The 21,629-nt window shown below is 37.3% G+C and overlaps 1 protein-coding gene across 5 annotated transcripts in view; it reads right to left on the reverse strand.

Annotated features, from left to right (window-relative positions):
• Nucleotides 1–998: 998 nt before the first annotated feature.
• Nucleotides 999–21,629, reverse strand: part of BRWD1 (bromodomain and WD repeat domain containing 1) — a 128,884-nt gene continuing 108,253 nt past the window's right edge. For 3 of the 5 annotated variants that reach the window (XM_023742147.1, XM_023742148.1, XM_023742146.1), the window contains 4 exons: nucleotides 12,708–12,934; nucleotides 9,335–9,502; nucleotides 8,036–8,944; nucleotides 999–7,018 (listed from right to left, as the gene is read on the reverse strand). In XM_023742147.1, the coding sequence (XP_023597915.1) occupies nucleotides 5,859–7,018; nucleotides 8,036–8,944; nucleotides 9,335–9,502; nucleotides 12,708–12,934 (2,464 nt within the window). In that variant the 3' untranslated portion in view covers nucleotides 999–5,858. Of the gene's footprint in view, nucleotides 7,019–8,035; nucleotides 8,945–9,334; nucleotides 9,503–12,707; nucleotides 12,935–16,789; nucleotides 16,858–21,629 lie in introns of those variants that run through there. The other 2 variants (XM_023742149.1, XM_023742150.1) reach the window with 2 other exon arrangements.

The following is a 21,629-nucleotide window of genomic DNA, read 5'->3' on the forward strand; positions in this document are numbered from 1 at the left end:
AAAATGAAAACAATATACTAGCCTACTTCATATACTTTTTAAGTGTTGACATTATTCATTGTTGTGGTTGGTGGAGAAATCAAATCCACGTGTAATGGGTAAACCTTTTATTTTCTAATTATAACCTCCCCCAAGCAGTCCCTCTCTCAGAGCTGGTTTGAGATGTCCTCTCTTGTCGACAAGCAATAAAATGATCAAAAATCAGAAATGAAATAGCATTTGTCAGTGACCTTCATCCCTCCCAAAGCAGAAGTTTCTAAAAGGATTCCATCAGAATAAAAACTGCTAGGATTTTAAAACTTTTCTGTTCTCTCCTAGGGAAAACTGCTAACACTGAGAATCTTCTACAAGATGGCAGTGTTGGGTCAGGAACAATTCCATAATCTAGACTTGTTCCCTAATTTAGTCACTTTTAGGGTTGCATAGATGAACCTGTTTAGCTTAAATCCTCAGTATGTTCAGTGATGGGTACACAGACCTTGATTTGTTTTGTTCTGGATCTGTAGATAGTCTAGCTCATCAAAATAAGTTTGCTTTCACCCCTAGAAAAACTAATTGGTATTATTAGTCTTATGATTCTCAAAAGATATGCAAAGACCACTGCAATTTTTTCACTTAAAAAAAACTGATAAATGCTCCTAATTGCCTTTTTAAAAGAAGTATCTCAGAGCATTTCAAACTAAATGTAGGCAGGAAAGGGTATCAGAAGTACATACTGGGGTTTCCATCTACTTTACTCTGCTAATTAAAAGCGGCAGGTTGCAGACAAGCATATCTCATGGCTCACTCACTACATTCCCCTGCCTCAGTACACTTTGCAGCCCTGAGCCCTGCCTGCAGGAGGAAAAATCACCAACGGGTCGAGGTTAAGGGAGTTGCTTAGGACAAGAGTAAATATGAACTGCAGAGGAAACTGACCAAACACTACACACCTTAAGGAATTAACCAGCTAGAATGTAGTTGGCTTAGAGTAATTAAAAAGCCTTTTGCTTGTTGGGTTTAGGATGACAATGCCAAATTTATTATACTTTACTACTTTAGTGATCAATTGCATAAAAACTAGTTCCTAGATGATAATGCTAAAATTCAGGTGTGGTTATGAATTAATTAGAAAGTTAAAGTTGAGATCTTATGAGGGAGTGGGAAAATTAAAGATTTGCTTTTGGGATAGGATCCTGTAATGATACTGTCAGAATTTTACAGGTGAACAGAATATGCAGTTACGGTCCAAGGACTATAGAAAATTAACTTCAATAAATTTAAAATTAAAGATTCCCTTAACTTTTTACCATTGATAGAAAAAGGTACAATTTCTAAATGATTTACCTTGAGGAGCCAAGGGTAGGCAGGGTGGCTGCAGTCAATACAGTCTCTAGCTGGTCATTTCTTTTCAATTGAGCCAGTTAAAATGCCTCTCTCTGACAGTTCAATTTCCCACTTAAAGACTTTAATAAATGATATAACTTACCTTAAAACTAACTAAAAAACTAAGTATGACCAGGAAATACACTGTAATAACTGGTAAATGTTAACAACTGGTAAACTCAATGACTCAGTCTTGCCGTACCTGACAGATGTGTGGTCTGCACGCGCATAGTTGCTACCTCGGGTAGAGCCTGCAGATCTGTAGCCCAAATGTTGTAACCCGCTGCCCACTACCACCACCCTCCATCAAATCCTGGAAAGCAATCCTTGAGGAGACACCAAATAAAGAGTCTTGAGATTCTTTTACCAAATTAACAACATACTAGGAGCCAACTTGGCAGAGTAAATAATGAAAGATACTGGGGAAAATCTCAACTTTGAGAAATGCCATGTATCTTTAGGCAACATTTGTAATCTTTAAAAATTACTTTAAATCCTTCTCTTAAAATGTTAAAAAGAACACAACACAGTCCTGGGCATTACATTCTTTACTCTTCAGTCCTTTCCACAGATTCACAATTTGAGCTGCAAGCAGGATTAGCACTTACTAATCTAGTTGGACTGGAAATCTTTTTCGCAATGTTCCTTAGCTTTGGCAGAGATTTCAAATTTGGTTTGGTCCTTACGTTCCAAAATACCACGATAAGCAAATTTTTTCCACATTCTGCACATTTCTTAAGAGTTTCTGCTTTATTTTTCCCTGATATCCACAGAAGTTGAAGGGTGTATCTTAAGTAATCATCAACATGGGAGGTTCCTCTACAATAAAGATGTCTCGCTGCACTCTGCCATTCTGGAACAACTGGGGTATAACTTGAAGTCAGTGGAAGAAAAAATTAAGCATTTGGTGACAGCTGCAAGATACCTGATAAAGTAAATATATTTACTTAATATTAATGAAAAGAGTTGGTATTTCAGCTACAAAAGGACAAGGGAAAAAGACCTTTTCTAGCCATTTAACAGTTACTTAAAAAAAATACAACTAAGTAGAAATGAAAACAGAAAAAAATACTGTATGCACTCTTTAACAATGTTCTTGCATTCTACTGAAATGGAAACCTATTTTTTTTCAGTTGGCACAAATTCAGTTTGTACTGGCAGAGCTTAAAATTAAATTTAATTTTTAGTAAAGTGGAGTTAATAAATATTGTGTTCTGAATTCTGAGCAAAAAAAAAAAGGCCAGAAGAGGGACAGGGGATGATGAAGTATGGACCCAGTGCTGTTTTAAATAAGCATTTTTACTGAGATCAACCACCAGTGAAGTTCAAAACGTTTAGTGATGTGTCTCATTTTTATTTTTAGACACTAGTACCCTTAGACAGTATTTTTATTCAATCATTTTATATCCTCTTTTTCCATTTGCACTTAGAGGTTCTGAAGTATCTTTTCCTAAAACATAAGTTCTTTCCCCCATTTTATTATAAAACTAATTTCCCTTTTTAGGTACAACTCTACCATTTGAAAGAAACCTTTGTGTTGTAACTTAGAAGTTGTGAATAACTGCTTTAGTATAATCATTCATTCCAAGGATTACTATATTGAGAGGTGATTAAATCAGTGATGTCTCCTTAAAAATGATCACCCTAGAAATTATCTGAAAATGGAACAAATTTTTCCCTTTATTCAGAAGTTACTACACATTGTCAGCATATCTTAAGTAAGTGGGATATGAGGGGGGAGGGCAGGCTTTTTAAACCCTGCCTATCTTTTAAACATTTAAAGTCTTTTCTTAATATGCTTGGCAAAAAAATGTTCTCTCAAAGGAAGCGAAAGTCAAACCTGCATACCTCAAAACCTTTTTCTTTTAAACAACAGAATAGTGAAATCATAGGACTTTGGACATATACAACCACAGTAGTCTTTTTTCTCATATTCACCATTAAGTTATTTCAAGTGCAGTGGAAAACTATATTACGTATTTCTAGATCAGTTCACATTCAGTTTGCCACCCTTTGTCTTTTTTCTCAAGAAGAATACAAACCGATCCCAAACGTATTAAAGTACATCTGTGCATTAAATCCCTGTGCATTTTGCAGTAAGAGGAGAAAAAGAAGTCAAACATGTTCTAGTGCTCAATGTAAACATTTTTCACTGTATTTATTAATTTCCCTTAAAGGGACTTAGGAGTGTGTATGTCACATATTCAAAGTTAACCTTAGGAATAGCACCATGACGAAAAAAAAACTCGTAAGAATGATTCTCTCCATAACCCCTCAGTTTTACTTCAGAAGTTGAGAACTTTCTATTGACAACCATGCTTTTAAAGTCACCAGGTACAATTCTTGCTTTTTTTTTTTTTAACTATCCAAAATACTGCTTCGGAACACAAGGGTCTAACCACTTTGGACAAACTGACAAATTAGTAACTGGTTGACCAGCTATTCAATAACCACTTAATTCAGTCCAAAGGGTGAGAACAGTTCTATTGATGAAGCCTAAGCCATCAAAGCATCTTTCTACTAAAAAAGTTATATATTTATGAATGTATTCCATATTTATTAATGGATTTTTTGGTACCTTTTTGTGGAAGATGGTAAACATGGAGTTATAACCCTGAGAATAGACATAAAACAGAGACGTTTAAGAAGAGTTTAAATAAATTAATGCAACTGACATCTATCAACAGTTCTAAAAATTAGGGAAGAAAGGGGGATTCCATGAACTTTTTCAGGTCAATTATCATGAATCAATCTTTCTACTATACACTTATCATGAGCTTCAAGAAGAAGAGTATCAGAGTTGTGAAGTAGTGGCAGCTGTCTACACAGCAAAATGAGAGGTAGATATCCCACCTATCTGAGTTGTACTGTCCAAAATGCCCTTCCTCTTACATCAGAATAAAGGGAGAAAGAGAAGGAACTTCCTACCAGATCAAATGAAATCAATAACTAAAAAGTAAGAACACTTAAAAACATTCTCTAATACTGATACCAGAGTCTAATGCTTGTCCGTATCTGCCACTTCAAGGACATACAGGGGAAAGAGGTTAATTCTGTCTGAAACCAAACACAAATAGGGCCAAAAAATAACTTAAAGGTGGTGGTGCTGTAACGTACCCCTCAGCTACTAAATATGTAAACTATTTGAATCAAGTCCATCTTCAGGCACAAATACGCTTGAAACGGCCACCTCCACTGTCTGGAGTAGCATAACCTATCAAGTAAAAAATACTTGGCTCAAAAATAAGGGTATTATGGTATTTGATAATCTGATAAAAGTTTCACTTTTTAAATAGATTCCAAAATTATTCTCCCACCAAATTTATTCTCCCACCAAATTTGACAGTTTTTCTTAGATTCAGACTAGAAGTCATTAATAAAGATACACTTAGTTACCTCCAGAGAAAATAATGCGTGGGACTCACTCGGCAGCAATAAGCTAAAACAGACGGAGAACGGCATTTAACTATTTTCCTATGTTGATGAGATTTGCGATTGCACTCTTAAACGTCCAACTCTACACAGTGGGGGAAATCTACATATAACTTAAATACTCTTTTAGCCCTGTCCTCTACTATTAAAAAAAAACACACTTATCCTAAGTCTAAGGCACACAAACTCCTCCTCTACTTCACAGAATAAGACTATGGATGAGCAAAATAGAGATAAACTGGATCGCATTTTTGTTAGTGCACAATTTTAAAGAAAATGCTACAACTATGCTCTGGCCTGTTAGAGGTTTAAAAAATACGCTCAAACATTTAAAAAAAAAAAATAATTTACCAGCACTTTACAAATTCAAGTTTATAAAATAAAAGTGATCATGTTTTCCTTAAGAAAGGAGGAAAAGAAAGAAAGACTAAACAGCATTTGGAAAGGAAACTGGAAACCATTTCAATAAAAATGACCAAATCTGGTATAATGTATTCTACTAAAGTAGCCAGAGAAGTTTAACCAGAAGGTGGGGAGGGGGAGAGTGGTAGGTACCTTGCCTACTTGCCTAATAATCATGGTTATGCCTCCCATGATTGTAATGTCAGTATGTACATAATATTTATGAAAAATCTGTAAACATAGGTCATATGAAATTGTTATACTACTATAAGACAGGGGGTTAGAAACTACCACCTCTTGACAAATGAAAAAAAATAATAACTGCATGACACTTGCGACCATGAAAGTAATGCTCATTGGTTTTGATAACCAGGATGTCTAGTGTTTAACAGATTTTAAACTCTTGCTATACGTAGTCAAATACTGTCAAAAGGAGATCTGCCCCCAAAATGAAGCGTGTTTTGGCACCTGTGCTGAATGCTGCTACAAAAGCAAGTGCAAATAAAAATAACAGTCATGATTTTGTCACATTCATAACTTTTCATAGAAAAATATAAATATATTCCCTGAATTGTAGGACAAAAAATAATTTCAACAGCCAGCTTTCACCATAAATCCCAGTCCATTTTCTATTTAAATGAACTGGTTTTCCCTCAAGGTCATAAGGTGCAATCATCTAATACATTTTCTAAGCTTCTATCATCATCCCCATCATGGTATCTCACAGTCCTTCTACCCTGATTTCTCGTTTTTATTTTTGAACGTCGAACAACTCTTTTAGATTTTGCACAGTCCAAATCCTCCCAGTCATTGTCATCCACATTTAACCTAGGTCGTTTGCTTTGTCTTTGTTGTCTCACACTTTTAGATATGGTAGCTGTAAAAGTTTTACCTTTTCTAACTACTTTTGCTTTTCCTTTCGTTTTCCTCTTTTTGGTTATTGTATTATCACTACAGTCAATATCTGATTCAGTGACAGATCCCAAATCTGAATCAGATTTGGGACGACTAGTGTCAGGTCCAAACTTTGAACTCCCTGCTGTTTCAGAAATGTTCACATTTTCCAATTCAGGATGCCGTCGCTTCCTTTTCGTTTCCGTCTCTCCTGCTTCCTGCGAATCATGAATCACTTTTGTCTTGCTAAAGGGAGCCTTTCCATAGGTCCTGAGTCTTCTGCCATTCCACCTGCGTAGGCCATAATTCAGTTCCTCTTCAAAGTTATTCTCTGCAGGAGCTTTCTGCACCGAAGTTGACTCAGAAGAAAATTTTCTACCAATCTTACCCCCCGGAATATGGCTTTTTGAATCATCTTCCGAAGACTCAATCAAGGAATTTTTTGTTTTAGAAGATGCAACATTTGTTTTGTGACTATTAATATGCCTGTTCTTGTGTTTTGAATTCAAAATACTTTCAGACTCTGAGTCTCCATTAAAAGACTGACTAATACTTTTTGTACTACCTTCTGAGTCAGCTTCTGGTGGCTTACCTTCATAGGCATACTGTTCATTTGGCACTTCACAGTTTGTATCACCCTCAGAATCACTCAACATTTTCTTAGTTGTGGTACAGGCCAGGTGGAGGGGTTTTTTCCTTCCATTTTTGCTTCTGGTGCACATATTTTCTAAACACACATCTTCTACATCACTCATTAGCTTGATCTTATTGGCAGCTGAGGTTGCACATCTTCGAGCAATCCTTAGGAGACCCGTTTTGACTTTTAATGATTTCTTAACCACCTTTGAATTGCTGTCTGATTCACTGGAACAGACTCTTTTCTTAGATACTTTGTGGCTGTGTCCATTGTCTTGTGATGTAGAATCTAAAAATTAAGAGAATTCTTTTAATCTTTAATAGAAGAGAAACAAGTCTAAAAAAATGAAATTACACTGAATGAAGTTTAATAGCTACCAGAACCACCTGCAAGGTCTGACAGGTTCAATATGTTAAACAACTGAAGTACAGAATTCTGATTAGCTTGGAGGGAGATGGGAGTGAATCAGCAGAGCCATGTCTCTTAATACTTTACAGCAGTGACTTTTTCGGCCACAGCGCCATTCACGAGTTCAACGTGCCATCCTTTGCCCTTCTATCAGCATATACAAAGCACCTGACATTAAAATACTACTTCATTAACATGAATACAACTGTTTACCACTGCACTAGCGTATGTGCACTGATCACTTACTCTCAGCCTCCCTGAACCTTTTCCTAATTCCACAAATTCGAATGACACCATCTTACCTTTAGCTGTTCTTGAGTATTTTTTATCATTTCCCATTTACCAGGAATATGATCCTAATTCAGCAAGTTATTTCATCTCTCTGTGCTTCAAAGCTATCCTCTGTAAAAATGGGCAATGATAATAAAGTACCTACCTCATTAAAAAGTTACAAAGATTAAACTGGTTAATAATATAAAGCATTTAGAAAAAGTGCCTGATTCATAGTACAGCTCTATAAGCTGCAATTATTATTTTCACCACATTCCTGTCAACCAGTCTTACCCCTTTTTCTTTCCACTTCTCAAGTTGTCACCACCAGGGTTTACAGACTTGCCTCTGCTTTCTCAAACCCATAGCCCTGCCCATCATCAATCCAAGAAGTGAAATCTTTAATGAAAATAGTTGTTAATGCCAGGATTGCCAATGAGGTAAATAAAATTAAGTATACTCAAGAACACTTACGCATGCACTTAGCAACATGAGATGCACAGAAAAGGCTAACAAACGATGCATGGGGTAGGAGAGAAAAACAGCTAGCAACGAGTAGGGGAAAAAAACAACGTATGCTATTAGGGAATTAGAATCAGTGAACCAAAGTTAAATATTTTTAATTACCTTTCATAAAATTGTTTAATTTTCCTTTTACTTTGTTATCATCTGAATCCATATCCGTTTCAGATACATGCTCTGAGGAACACTGGGACCCAGCAACAGGTTGACACTTCAAATTCCCTGAAATTAGATTAGTTTTCACTTTGTGACATCTTCCATCTTCTCTATCATCTTGTTCAGATTCAAAGTCCTCTGAATCACTCAAGAACTTTGTTTTTTTAAAGAAAGTAGCATTCTTGTGACATGTATTGTATTTTCTACCCTCACGTTTCCCTGGTTCAAAATCTTTTTCCTCTTCTTCCTCCGAGCCGTTACCTGCCTTCAGTTTCTGCCCAGAAGTTGACGGGCAGGCAGTTCTTTTATGTTCATTATCTGAATCATGGCTTTTACAGTCCTCCTCAGAAGATTCTATTTTAAGAAATTTTGCTTTAGAAGTTGTTGGAGTTTGGGACTTAGAACCATTAGTATGCCAATTTTTGCGAGCAACTCTCAAATCACTTTCTGACTCTGAATCTCCGTTTTCAGATTCACGGACAGTTTTCCGGACAACATGAAAAGTGGGCACTGGTGATGGCTGATGTTGATTTTTTAACTCTTCTTCAATATCTGACTTTAAGCTCTGATCATCTTCAGAATTATGTAATAACTTTTTTTTAGCTGCAGCAGAAGCATCACGGTGAGGCAGCTTACGGCCAGAGCAGACACTTTCGGAGCTGGAATTCTCCTCTACATCACTCATTAGCTTTATCTTATTGGCAGCCACAGCAGCACACTTTCGCAGGACTTTACGGTTATTTCCAGCTCTGGCTTTTATACTGTCACCAGTCTGCAATGAATTATCATCAGAGTCACTTAAATAGACTCTCTTTCGAGTGGCTTTTCTGCCACATCCATTTTCTAAAGAGACAGGACCTAGAAGGAACAATAGGATTAGGAAGGACTTCCTCATTTCAACATTTTTAATGCCTTTATTATTTTAATACTGGCATTCCTTGTTTTTTAATGCCAAAATCAATTTCCTTTCTAAACCTAAAAAGCCTAATCCCACTGCCGTCTAGATGATTCCAACTCGTAGTGACCCTATAGGACAGAGTAGAACTGCACTGTAGGGTTTCCAAGGAGCAGATGGTGGATTTGAACTGCCAGTCTTTTGGTTAGCAGCCAAACGCTTAACCACTGTGCTACCAGGGCTCCAAAAAGCCTAAAGGATATATAACCGTACATAGATGCATTATCCATTTAATGTTTAACGTTCGGATTATCTTGATATACATTTCTCCAAAATACCACTGAGTCTTTTACCAGTTTTTCTCTGAGCAGCTCTAGTTCTTGTCACCCTGAGGCTGCTGCTCCTGGACAGCCCACTACGCAATGACGATTCACGAGGTCTTGAACTGTCTTTACTTTCCTCTGAACTATCTGAAGCTGAAGATGATGAAGAGGTAGCTGAGGAATCTTCCATTTCACTTTCTAAGAAAAATAAAAAGGATTAATACTTAATTACATATATTCTCATATCTTACACATATAAGCAGTTATTTCCGTAACAATATACTAAAAACAGTCTTAAAATATACATAGTGTACTTCTAAAATGTTAGTATCATAAGGTAAATAATCATCATTCCAAATCAATTCTGTGCTCCTGTTTCTCAAAATAACATACTAATCATGGACTAAATTCAGAAAATATAGTTTATTACATATTTTAGAAATAACTTCTATTTAGAAGTTAATTTTAAAAAATTAGTTAGCCTCACTATCCACTTCCTTATGCCAAATAGACATTTTCAGTAGAACAGGAACAATAATTGGAAGTATAGTAGTTCACAGTAGAAATACTTCAGGTCTCTCTCTAGTACCCCATTCTAACAGCAAAGTAGTACCATATTGCCCTTCAGCTCACGAAAAGTCTATGTGCTCCATAAAAAGAATCAGAAAAATGGAAGTAAAGAAATAATTCAAATAATACAGGACTGTTCCCCAATATCCCACTTAATGAGTGCATGCACTAATGCGAGCACAAGACAGCAGACCCACATTTTCCACTGCTTCATGCAGACTCAGTTTATACATGCCTCTCACAGAATGAAAATTTCACCAAAATGAGTGGAAATGTATAGTGAAGATAAAATCTTCCTCCATAAAACCCAACTGCATGTTAAAGAAGTGGCTGTGTAAGAAGGATATCAGGGACCAAACTGTTTCTTCCTTTCAAACTGCTCTCCTGTCTGCCCTTTTCCACTGCTCCCAGTCTATTCCACCACCAGCACCCTGACTCCCTGTTTCCAGACTCTTTCCCTTCCCTGCATCACCGTCAAATTGATTTAACTTCCTAAAACAGTTCATCACTTGACTCCCTTACTCAACAATAAAGTAATCCACACTCTTCTGGCAAGGCTTCCCAGTCTAAAAAGTGGCTGCATTCTATCTGTTCAATTCTATTATTTATATCATTCCCCAAAATGCACTATTTACTCTGGGCAGTCTTTTCACATGCACAAAACACATCTTTTTTTCCTTCGATGCTTTTTCTCATATTGCTACCCTGCTTAGAAAGCATCCCCATCTCGAATGTAAAATGGTACAACCACTTTGGAAATAGATTTGGCGCTTCCTTAAAAAGCTAGAAATAGAAGTACCATACGATCCAGCAATCCCACTCCTTGGAATATATCCTAGAGAAATAAAAGCCGTCACACAAATAGATATATATACACAGCCACGTTCATTGCAACACTGTTCACGATAGCAAAAAGATGGAAACGACCGAGATGCCTGTCAACAGACAAATGGATAAACAAATTATGGTATATTCACACAATGGAATACTATGCAACAATGAATCTGTGAAACATAACATGGAGGAATCCAGAAGACATTATGCTGAGTGAACTTAGTTGCAAAAGGACAAATTACTGTATAAGACCACTATTATAAGATCTCAAGAAAAGGTTTAAACACAGAAGAAAACATTTTGATGGTTATGAGGGTGGGGAAGGAGGAAGAGGGGTATTCACTAACTAGAAATAGACAAGAATTATCTTAGGTGAAGGGAAGGACAGCACACACTACAGGGAAAGTCAGCACAACTGGACTAAACCAAAGCTAAGAAGTTTTCTGAATATAACCAAACACTTCAAGGGACAGAGTAGCAGGGGCGGGGGTCTGGGGACCATGCTTTCAGGGGACATCTAGGTCAACTGGCATAACAAAGTTTTTTAAGAAAATGTTCTGCATTCCACTTTGGTGAGTGGCATCTGGGGTCTTAAAAGCTTGCGAGCAGCCATCTAAGATGCATCAACTGGTCCCAACCCATCTGGAGTAAAGGAGAATGAAGAACACCATGGACACAAGGAAAGTTATTAGCCCAAGAGACAGAAAAGGCCACATAAACCAGAGACTTCATCAGCCTGAGACCAGAAGAACTAGATGGTGCCCGGCTACCACCAATGACCTCCCTGACAGGGAACACAACAGAGAGTCCCTGACGGAGCAGGAGAAAAGTGGGGTGTAGGACTCAAATTCTAGTAAAAATATCAGACTTAACGGTTTGACTAAGACTGGAGGGACCCCAGAAGAAATGGCCACCAGACTCTCTGTTAGCCCAAAACTAAAACCATTCCTGAGGCCAACTCTTCAGAGATTAGACTGGACTATGGGACATAAAACGATACTCGTGCAGAGTCTGCTTCTTAGCTTAAGTAGATACATGAGTCTAAATGGGCAGCTCCTGTCCAGAGGTAAGAGAAGAAAGCAGAGAAGGTCAGGAGCTGGGTGAATGGACACAGGAAATCCGAGGTGGAAAGGAAGAGTGTGTTGTCACAGTATAGGTAACTAGGGTCACAAAACACCGTATGTATAAATTTTTGTATGAGAGACTAACTTGAATTGTAAACTTAAAGCACAACAGTAAGGAAAAAAAAAACAAAAAAGAAAGTGTCTCCTCTCTATTCAAATCCCATCCATACTTTAATTTCCATTGTCAATTATCCCAGGTTATACTGACTGCATATATTATCCAGATATAAGCAGTTGCATTTTACGCTACAAATGCATTCCTTAAGATGTTGTATAATTCAAACTCTGCACATAACAGCTTGGTTGTTAGAGCTTCTTATCACACCTAATGTCATCCTGAAATTATATTTAGGGGTGTATTTTTCAATACTATCGATACCACTTAATGAAATAATGGATAAGACATGAAAAAAAAATGCCTCAAATTGTTAAGAGTAAATATCATACTATCATCACAAGTCACCAGAATCACTCAGAGCACTACTGAAGCACACAAACACAATAGCATTATTCAAACAGTGCTAACCAGAGTAGCTGTTTAACAACTACCCTGCACAGTCTACACTTTAAAATTTACTAGGTCACCAGCTTTGAACTCATATAATTGACACTTATTTTTTAATTTAAAGGTATAAAAAAATGTCAAATTTTGCACAAAGTGTGAATATCTCACATTATTTAAAATTTGGATGATTCAAATTTGCATAAAATGTGGCTGCACCATTTGCTAAAATCACAGTATTCACCAAACACATTCTAATTGTTCCATGTTTATTACTCTTCTTCCCCCTTCCTTGAGTGTCAAGGCCATGTTTCTTTTCTTTTCTTTTTTTTCCCTCTAACTCCATAGTAACTAGTAGTGTTCCACTTCTTACCAGATAACGTAGAACCAGTTTTTAGCGTTACAGGTCTATTTCTTCTCATTCTTTCCACTGATCCTTCTGAATCTGAAGAGTCATGAGAAGTAATACCCGAAGATATACTAGCACTTCTCTTGTAGCTTGCAGAGTAAGCTGCCCTACTTGAGGTAGACTGGGTAGGAGAACCTGCCAACTCAGGAATTACTTTTCTCTGAGATTTCACCCGATTCTGCTTGACACTTCTGGTCAAAGAAAGAACAAAGGAAACAATATTTAATAAACATAAAGATAACCGGTTCATAGAGAATGACTAAATCTAAGTGTATTATTTCTTAATGTGAGAATAATTTTATAATCAAGACATTAAATACTCATTATTTAACATCTTATTCTGGCATGGATTATTAATAATATTCCCTTAGTCTAAATTTAGATATGGTCTTATTCAAATCTGGAATAGTGAAAAATGATCCAAGTAACAGGGTTACAGAAAATCATATGGACTATCCTAGGTGTTTGAATTAAATGTTAAAGTGAGCCAACATTTATGTAGTAGAGGCATTAATTCATATTATGAATCCAAGTCCCAGTGGGGCACAACTTTTCCTCTCGTCTCTTATTTATATGTTTCTAAAGACAGTATCGAACAAAGAAAGGCCCGGCAAACAATTTCCAAAAATTAGCCAATGAAAACCTATGCATCAAAACAGTGACACTGTCCAAATCACTCGCTTGGGACACATCATCAGGAGAGATGAAGCACTGGTAGAGGACATCGTGTTTGGTGAAGTACCATATTTTTTACGCAAATAACACGTGCTATATACACTTTTTGGGCCAACCATGCCCTTCCTCCCTGAGGTATTTTTCTAAGCACGATATGCTAATTTTTCTACAAACATTTTTTTCCAAAAAAAATTAGCATAGCATGCTTATGAAAATACTTTGCAGGGGGAGGGCACGACTGGCCAAAAGAAAAAAACATGTAACACAAGCGTTTTTGCGTAAAAATACAGTAGAGAGTCAGCAAGGGAGACCATCGGTAAGATGGACTGGGCACAATAGCTACACAATGTACTTGGACATGCTAGCAATCATAATGATGACACAGGACCGGGGAATGTTCCCTTCTGTTGTACATAACGTCACCATGAGTCTAAGTTGATTCCATGGCAGCTATTTATCTATCTAGACATAATAAAATTAAGAGGAGAAATCAACAAAACCTGAGCAGAGAGGAAAGATAAAACAAAGATCAGGATGAGCTAGTTTTTTCCAAGTCCAGACTGTTTACACTTAAGTGCCAGTTCACCATGGTTGGCCTTCTGTGCCATGGCTAATGGGGAAGAGAGGAGAGCTTAAGGCAAGATAGTCTCTGGTTATAAATTACAAATCTGGGAAATATTCATACTGAAACAATTTTATTTTCCTTTAAAACAAAAAGACAGTGAACCTGTTAAGGGGTATCAAGACATTCAGGTTCAGAGATAATATAATTCTTTAAAGCAATTACCTCTATATTATGATAACGAAAATAATGCTTGTTAAACGCCAGAATTTTTAGCCGCTAATAACAAGAGCAGACAAGTAAAAAAAACTACATGTTTACAGTTATCATAAACTTGATTTTCAAAAAATAAAAACCTATATAAGAAATGGAAAACTGGGAATGATTTTATAAAATAACTGGCCTGCATGCTTCAAAAATGTCAGTCAAGATGACAAAGAAAATGATAAAGAACTATTCCAGATTAAAAGAGACATAACAACTAAATGCAAATCATAATCCTAGACTGGATCTGGATTAGAAAAAAACTTTTTTGCTACAAGAACATTAACGCATCGATCGTAGAAATATAAATAATGTGTGGTTAGAACGTGAATGTTCTTAGAAAATCCACACTAAGTGTTTGGGGTAAAGGTGCATGATGTTGGCGAAGTACTTTTGAATGATTCGAAAGAAAAACCCAAATTCAATATAGAGAACGATAACGCAAATGTGGCAGAATGTGGACAACTGGTAGATCTAAGTGAAGCATATGCAAGAGTTCTAGCAACTTTTCTGTAATTCTGAAATTATTTCAAAATGAAAAGCTAAAAAAAAGAGCTTTTCTGGGGGACAAAACTTGCATAGTAATTTGTAGTATATGTATTTGAATTATAAGCTGCAAACTAAGCAGAAGTAAGTCATCTACCTAATGAGTATATTTTTCTAGCCACCAGCTAACTTATCTCAATGTGGCTGTATTGTTTTAAACATGGGGTAAAGGAAAGAATGATGACGTCAACAAATCCTCTCACCCAAAAACCAAAAATAAATGATCAAAAACAACCTTTTCAGAACTCTGAAAATTAACCAAAAGCATGTAACAAAATGAAAAGCATTTATTCAAGAAAAACTACTGAACCTAAATAGGAACAGCGGAGTCTACAGCTTTTAACTTAAGGCTGCTCCCAGTGACACACACCCTAATTTTGTGTTATGCTAGCTGTGAGGACCCGCAGCCAGGAGTCTGACCTGATTCGGGAGCTCTACAGAAACCTGCGAGGAGCCCTAGTGGCACGGTGGTTAAGAGCTCAGCTGTTAACTGAAAAGTCTGAACCTACCAGCCACTCCGAGGGAGAAAGATGAGGCAGTCTGCTTTCATAAAGACTACAACCTAGGAAATCCTATGGGATAGTTCTACTCTGTCCTACAGGATCACTGTGAGTCAGAATCAACTGGACAGCAATGGGTTTTTATAGAAACCTGCATGCTCAAGGGGGCTGAAGACATTAACGATTGGTGGGAATCAGTAATGCCAACAGCACAGCTGTCTAAAGTTGGCATACTAGTTGGGGCAAGCAAGAGATCAACCAAAATTATAAAAGATGATACAGCTATAAGAGTCTCTGAAAAGCACAAACATATTGCTGTTGATCTGGAAGGCTACACACATATTCAGGAAAGTCTGTAGAGGGCAAGAGTTATCTACTCATCCTTACATAACCTTGAGATCCTAATGTTTTGCTTGGCAAAGCATAAGCAAAGTGAAAGGCAAGGCAAACTCGTGAACTGCCTGAATTTGAACATGTGTCCCATACCACACACAGACTTCTCAGAAAAGGTGGAAGCCTTATGCGTGCAAAGTGTTTACAACACTTCTGATCACTAACCTATGCTGACCCAGAAAAAACATCTAGGAAGCCAAGCTCAATAACAAAAACAAAAATTTTTAAAACAAAACAAAAAAATAAACAGTGGCTACACACTGCAAGGAAGACATACTCTACAGAATTAGTCCAGGCATGACACTAAACAAAAGAAGCAACAACCATGACCACCCCTAAAGGAGAGGGATCAGGATCCAGAGTTACTATATTACGTTACCAACAATAATAAAGCCACATTATCATATTTACTATTTCCAGCTGTCAACAAAAAAAATTACAAGACATGCAAAGAAAGAGACAAGGTGGCTGGCCCATAAAAAGGAAAACAATGCAGTCAAAAGAAACTAACGGAATGGAGATATTGTACTTAGAAAATAAAGATCATTTAAATCAATTATTATACATACGTTCAAAGAACTAAGGGAAACGATGTTTAAAGAACTAAAGGAGAGCATGATAAAAATGACTCACCACATAGAGAACACTGATAAGGAGATAAAAATGATAAAAATGAACCAAACAGGAATTCTAGAGTTGAAAACTCAGTAACTGAAATACATATTCACTAAAGGAGCCCAGGAAGCCCTGGTGGAGAAATGGTTAAGAGCTTGGCTCCTAACCAAAAGGTCAGCAGTTCAAATCCACCAGCTGCTCCTTGGAAACATCATGGGGCAGTTCTACTCTGTCTTATAGGGTAGCTGTGAGTCAGATCAACTCAACAGCAATGGGTATAGAGGAGCCCAACAACAGATATGAGCTGGCAGAAGAAAGAAATCAGTGAACATGAAGATGTGTCAATAAACATTGTCCAGTCTGAAGAACAAAAAGTAAATTAAAAAAATGAAGAGCGCCTCAGAGACCTATAGGGATCCATCAGTCATGCCAACATATGTGTAATGGGAATCTCAAATGGAGAGGAGAAAGATAAAGGGGCAGAAAAATACCTGAAGAAATAACGGTTGAAAACGTCAATCTGAACATCCACCAAAGTCGATAAACTCCAAGTAGGTAACTTCAAAGAAATCCACACGTAAACACACCATAGTCAGTTGAAAGATAAAAACAAAGAGAAAATCTTAAAAGCAGTCAAGAGAAAAACAACTCAGTCTCTACAAGGGAACCTCAATAAAATTAATAGCTGACTTCTCATTAGAAACAGTGGAGGCCAGAAGGTAGTAGAATGCAATATTCAAACTGCTAAACGAAAAAAAAACACCATCAACAAAAAATCTATACCACAAAACAATTCTTCAAAAATGAAGGTGAACCCACAAATATCCATCTGTCTACAGATAAGGAGACTTTCAACAACAGGGAAGCAACAGTCTCTTCAACAAATGGTGAGGGCAAACAGGATATTACTTTGTAGAAAAATGAAACACGATCCATACCTCACACCATACGCAAAAACCAACTCAAAATGGATCAAACCTAAATGTTAAATTTAAAAACTGTGAAGTTCCTGGAAGATAACATAGGGACAAAATTATGGAATCTAATTTTTCTTTCTAAAATAGATTATCAAATACAACTATAAACGCATGAACATCAGAAGACAAATTTGACAACTGAGACTTCATAAAAATTAAATATGCTCATCGAAAGAGTTTAATTTACTAAGAGTAAAAAGACAACCTACACACTGGGAAAAAATCTTCAAGAATGACATATTCAATAAGGGTCTAATTTGTAAAACAGAAAACAACTCAACCACATAAAAGCAAACAACTCAATTAAAAAATGTGCAAAGGGCGTGAAAGACACTTCACCAAAGAGGACACGCAACTGGCCAACAAACACATGAAAAGATGCTTGCAATCATTAGCCATTAGAGAGATGCAAATCGAAACTACAATGAGGTACCATCTCAAAACCAAAAACAAACCCACTGCCATCAAGCTGATTCCACATTTGGATTTATGAGTTTTGTGAAGATAATTAAAAACGGGAACTGTGGGCAGAGGAATAGCCACAGGAAGTGATTCACTTCCCCTAGTCAGCTTCACTTACACTCCCCCCTCCCTGAGAAACGAGAATAATAAAAAGAAGTGATGCTGAGGAGTCAGAGTAGGTCACTGCTAGATCAAAATCCAAAATACCCACTGTCATCCAGTCAATTCCAACTCACAGCAACACCACAGGGTTTCCAAGGCTGTAAATCTCTACAGAAGAAGACTGCTACATCCTTCTCTCCCGGAGTCACCGGTGGTTTTGAATCGCCAACCTTTCAGTTAGCAGTTGAGCGCTGTAACTCCAGTGCCACCAGGTCTCCTTGATACCATCTCACCCCAGCTAAAATGGCATTTATTATTCAGAAAACAACAAACGCTGGTGAGGTTGTGGGGAGATTGGAACTCGTATGCACTGCTGGTGGGACTGTAAAATTGTACAACCATTATGGAAAACAGTATGGCGGTCCTTAAAAAACTAGAAATAGAAATACCTTATGATATAGCAATCCCACTCCTAGATATATACCCTAGAGATCTAATAAAAGAGACACAAACAGGCATGTGTACACCTATGTTCACTGCAGCACTATTAACAATAAGCAAAAAGACGGAAACAAGCTAAATCCCCATCAGCGGATGAATGGATAAACAAAACATGATACATACATACAATGGAATACTACACAGCCATAAAGAATAATGAGGAGTTCTCAAAACATATTATAATGTGGATGAATCTGGAGGAGATTATACCGAGTAAAATAAGTCAATCACAAAAGGACAAATATTGTATGATCTCATTTTTTTAAGAAGACAAGAATATGTATAAATACGGACACCAACATTCAGAGGTGGTTACCAGGGACGGGTGGTGTGGAGCAAGGAGGAATCACTCACTAGGTAGTAAACACTTGTTATTTTTGGTGATAGGAAAGAGCACTGAACATGGGTGAAGTGTGCACAGCTCAACCAAGGTGAATGATGCTGCTAATTCACATGAAAAAAGGATATTTCTGGTGAAGATTAAGACATAACATAATTTTGCAAAAACACCAAAAACAACTGGAAAAAACTGTGTGGTTCCTATCTATGTATACATGCACATGCATGTATGGGTGTATATATATGTGTAGATATGTATACACAGGGAGCCCTGGTGGTGCAGTGATTAAGAGCTCAGCTGCTAACCAAAAGGTCAGCAGTTCAAATTCACCAAATGTTCCCTAGAAACCCTATGGGGCAATTCTACTGTCCTTCATAGTGTCACTATGAGTCAGAAATCAACTCGACAGCAAGGGGTTTCAACAGGTATATGTACACACTGGTGTGTGTGCATGCATATACATTTATACATAAAATAAACCACATGGCGCAGTCACAGATACTTCTTAAACATAACCAAACACCTCACGAGACTGTTTTTCTGGGTTTGGAGGCTTAGGACCACAGACTCCTGGGACTAACTCGATCAACTGGCATAATAAAGTGTTATGTTCTACATCCTAGTTTGGTGAGTAATCTCTGGGGTCTTAAAAGCTTGTGAGTGGTCATTTAAGATACAACTATTGATCTCTGTTTGTCTACAGCAAAAGAGAAAGAAGGAAACCAAAGACTTAAAGAAGAAACTTGTCTACAGTACTAATTGTCTTCCTAAACCATGGCCTCATCTACCCTGAGATCAGAAGAACTAGATGGTACCCAGCTGCCACTACTGACTGTTCTCATCAGGACCAGTGTAGATGAATCTTGAGAGAATGGGAGAAAAATGCAGAACAGAACTCAAATTCTTAAAACGTCCATACTTAGAAATATTGTATGAGACCACTATTATAACAACTCAAAAACAAGGTTTTAAACACAGAAGAAAACATTCTTTGATGGCTATGAGGGTGGAAAGGGAGGGAGAGGGGAATTTACTAACTAGATAGTAGACAAGAATTATCTTAGGTGAAGGGAAGGACAACACACAATACAGGGAAAGCGAGCACAACTAGACTCAACCAAAAGCTAAGGAGTTTCCTAAACACAACCAAACACTTTGAGGGACAGAGTAGCAGGGGTGGGGGTCTGGGGACCACAGACAGTTTCAGGGGATATCTATGTAAACTGGCATAACAAAGTTTATTAAGAAGATGTTCTGCATCCCACTTTGGTGAGCGGCATATGCAGTTTTAAAAGCCTGCGAGCAGCCATCTAAGATGCAACAATTGGCCCCAACCTACCTGGAGCAAAGGAGAACAAAGAACACCAAAGACACGAGAAAAATACTAGCCCAAGAGACAAAAGGGCCACATAAACCAGAGACTGTATCGGCCTGAGACCAGAAGAACTAGATGGTGCCCAGCTACCACCAATGACCACCCTAACAGGGAAGACAACAGAGAGTCCTGTTGGAGCAGGAGAAAAGTGGGGTGCAGAACTCAAATTCTAGTAAGAAGTCCAGACTTAGTGGTCTGATGGAGACTAGAGGAACCCTCAAAGACATGGCCGCAGACGCTCTGTTAATCCAGAACTAAAATCATTCCCGAAGCCAATTCTTCAGACAGATTAGAATGGACTATATAAACCATAAAATAATACTCATGAAGGGTGTGCTTCTTAGTTCAAGCAGATACACGAGACTAAAAGGGCGGCTCCTGTCTGGAAGGTAGGATGAGAAGGTAGAAAGGGACAGGAGTTGGTTGGATGGACCCAGGAAACCCAGGGTGGAAAGGGGGAGTGTATGGTCACGTTATAGGGATTGCAATATGTGTATAAATCTTTGCATGAGAAATTAACTTGAGCTGTAAACTTTCACCTAGAGCACAATAAAAAATAAATAAGTAAAAGTCCAGACTTACTGGATCGGTTAAGACTAGAGGACTCCCTGAGACTATCACCCTGAGATCTATTTTAAACCATGAACTGAACCTATCCCCTGATGTGCCCATTTTGCTAAATAACATAGTGGCTCATAAAATAAAGAATATCACCAGTGGGGGTGGGAGGGTGGGGGGAATTAATGTGAAATTAAGATACTTCCAGATAAAGATCGAGAGAATTCATTGCTAACACATCTGCCTTACAAGAAATACTAATGACAACAGTGGACAATTCAAAGTCACACAAAGAAATAAAGACTACAGGGAAAGGTAATTACGTAGGTAGATGTAAAAAACATAATTAATTTATTCTTTTCTTGTCCTAACTAATTTAAAAGACAACTGCATAAAACATACCATATAAAGATGTAATCTGTATAAGAACAACAAAACAAAGTAAGAGGTAGAGAAAGCGGCAAAGTTTCCATATCTGTTGGAATTAAAATAGTATTAACCTGAAGTAGAGTGTTTTGAATTAAGATGCACAGTGCAATACCCAGAGCAACCTCTAAAAAAAAAAAAAAATTCAGGGAAATTCATTATTACCAGAATACCTATGAATATGGTTCTGAAAGACATCAGAACCTATCCTCATCAAGGGGATAGTGCATAGTCAAAACATACACAGAAACAAACTAAACACTGAACGACTCAATCTTCACATTTTGACACATTAAAGTCCCTGTCGATTTCATATTAATGCAAGCCACACGATGAAAGAAAACAGATTGTAAATTTATAGCAAATTACTGATAAAGGAATTAAACCCTGCATTTTATATTTCTTCTTTACAACTAATTCTCAGATAACAGTTAGATGCATTATATCTAGCGAACATTTTGCCTTATGCAATCAAGTGCTCAACAGCCATGGTTAATCACTTTACTCTCTGCATAAAAAAAATCCATTTCTGTGTATCTTTGGCTATGTGTATTTTCACCAAAAAAAAGGTTGAGAAGTTAGAGGGTTGA

The sequence above is a fragment of the Trichechus manatus genome, unplaced genomic scaffold, assembly GCF_000243295.1.
Source record: "Trichechus manatus latirostris isolate Lorelei unplaced genomic scaffold, TriManLat1.0 scaffold00202, whole genome shotgun sequence".
NCBI lineage: Eukaryota > Metazoa > Chordata > Mammalia > Sirenia > Trichechidae > Trichechus > Trichechus manatus.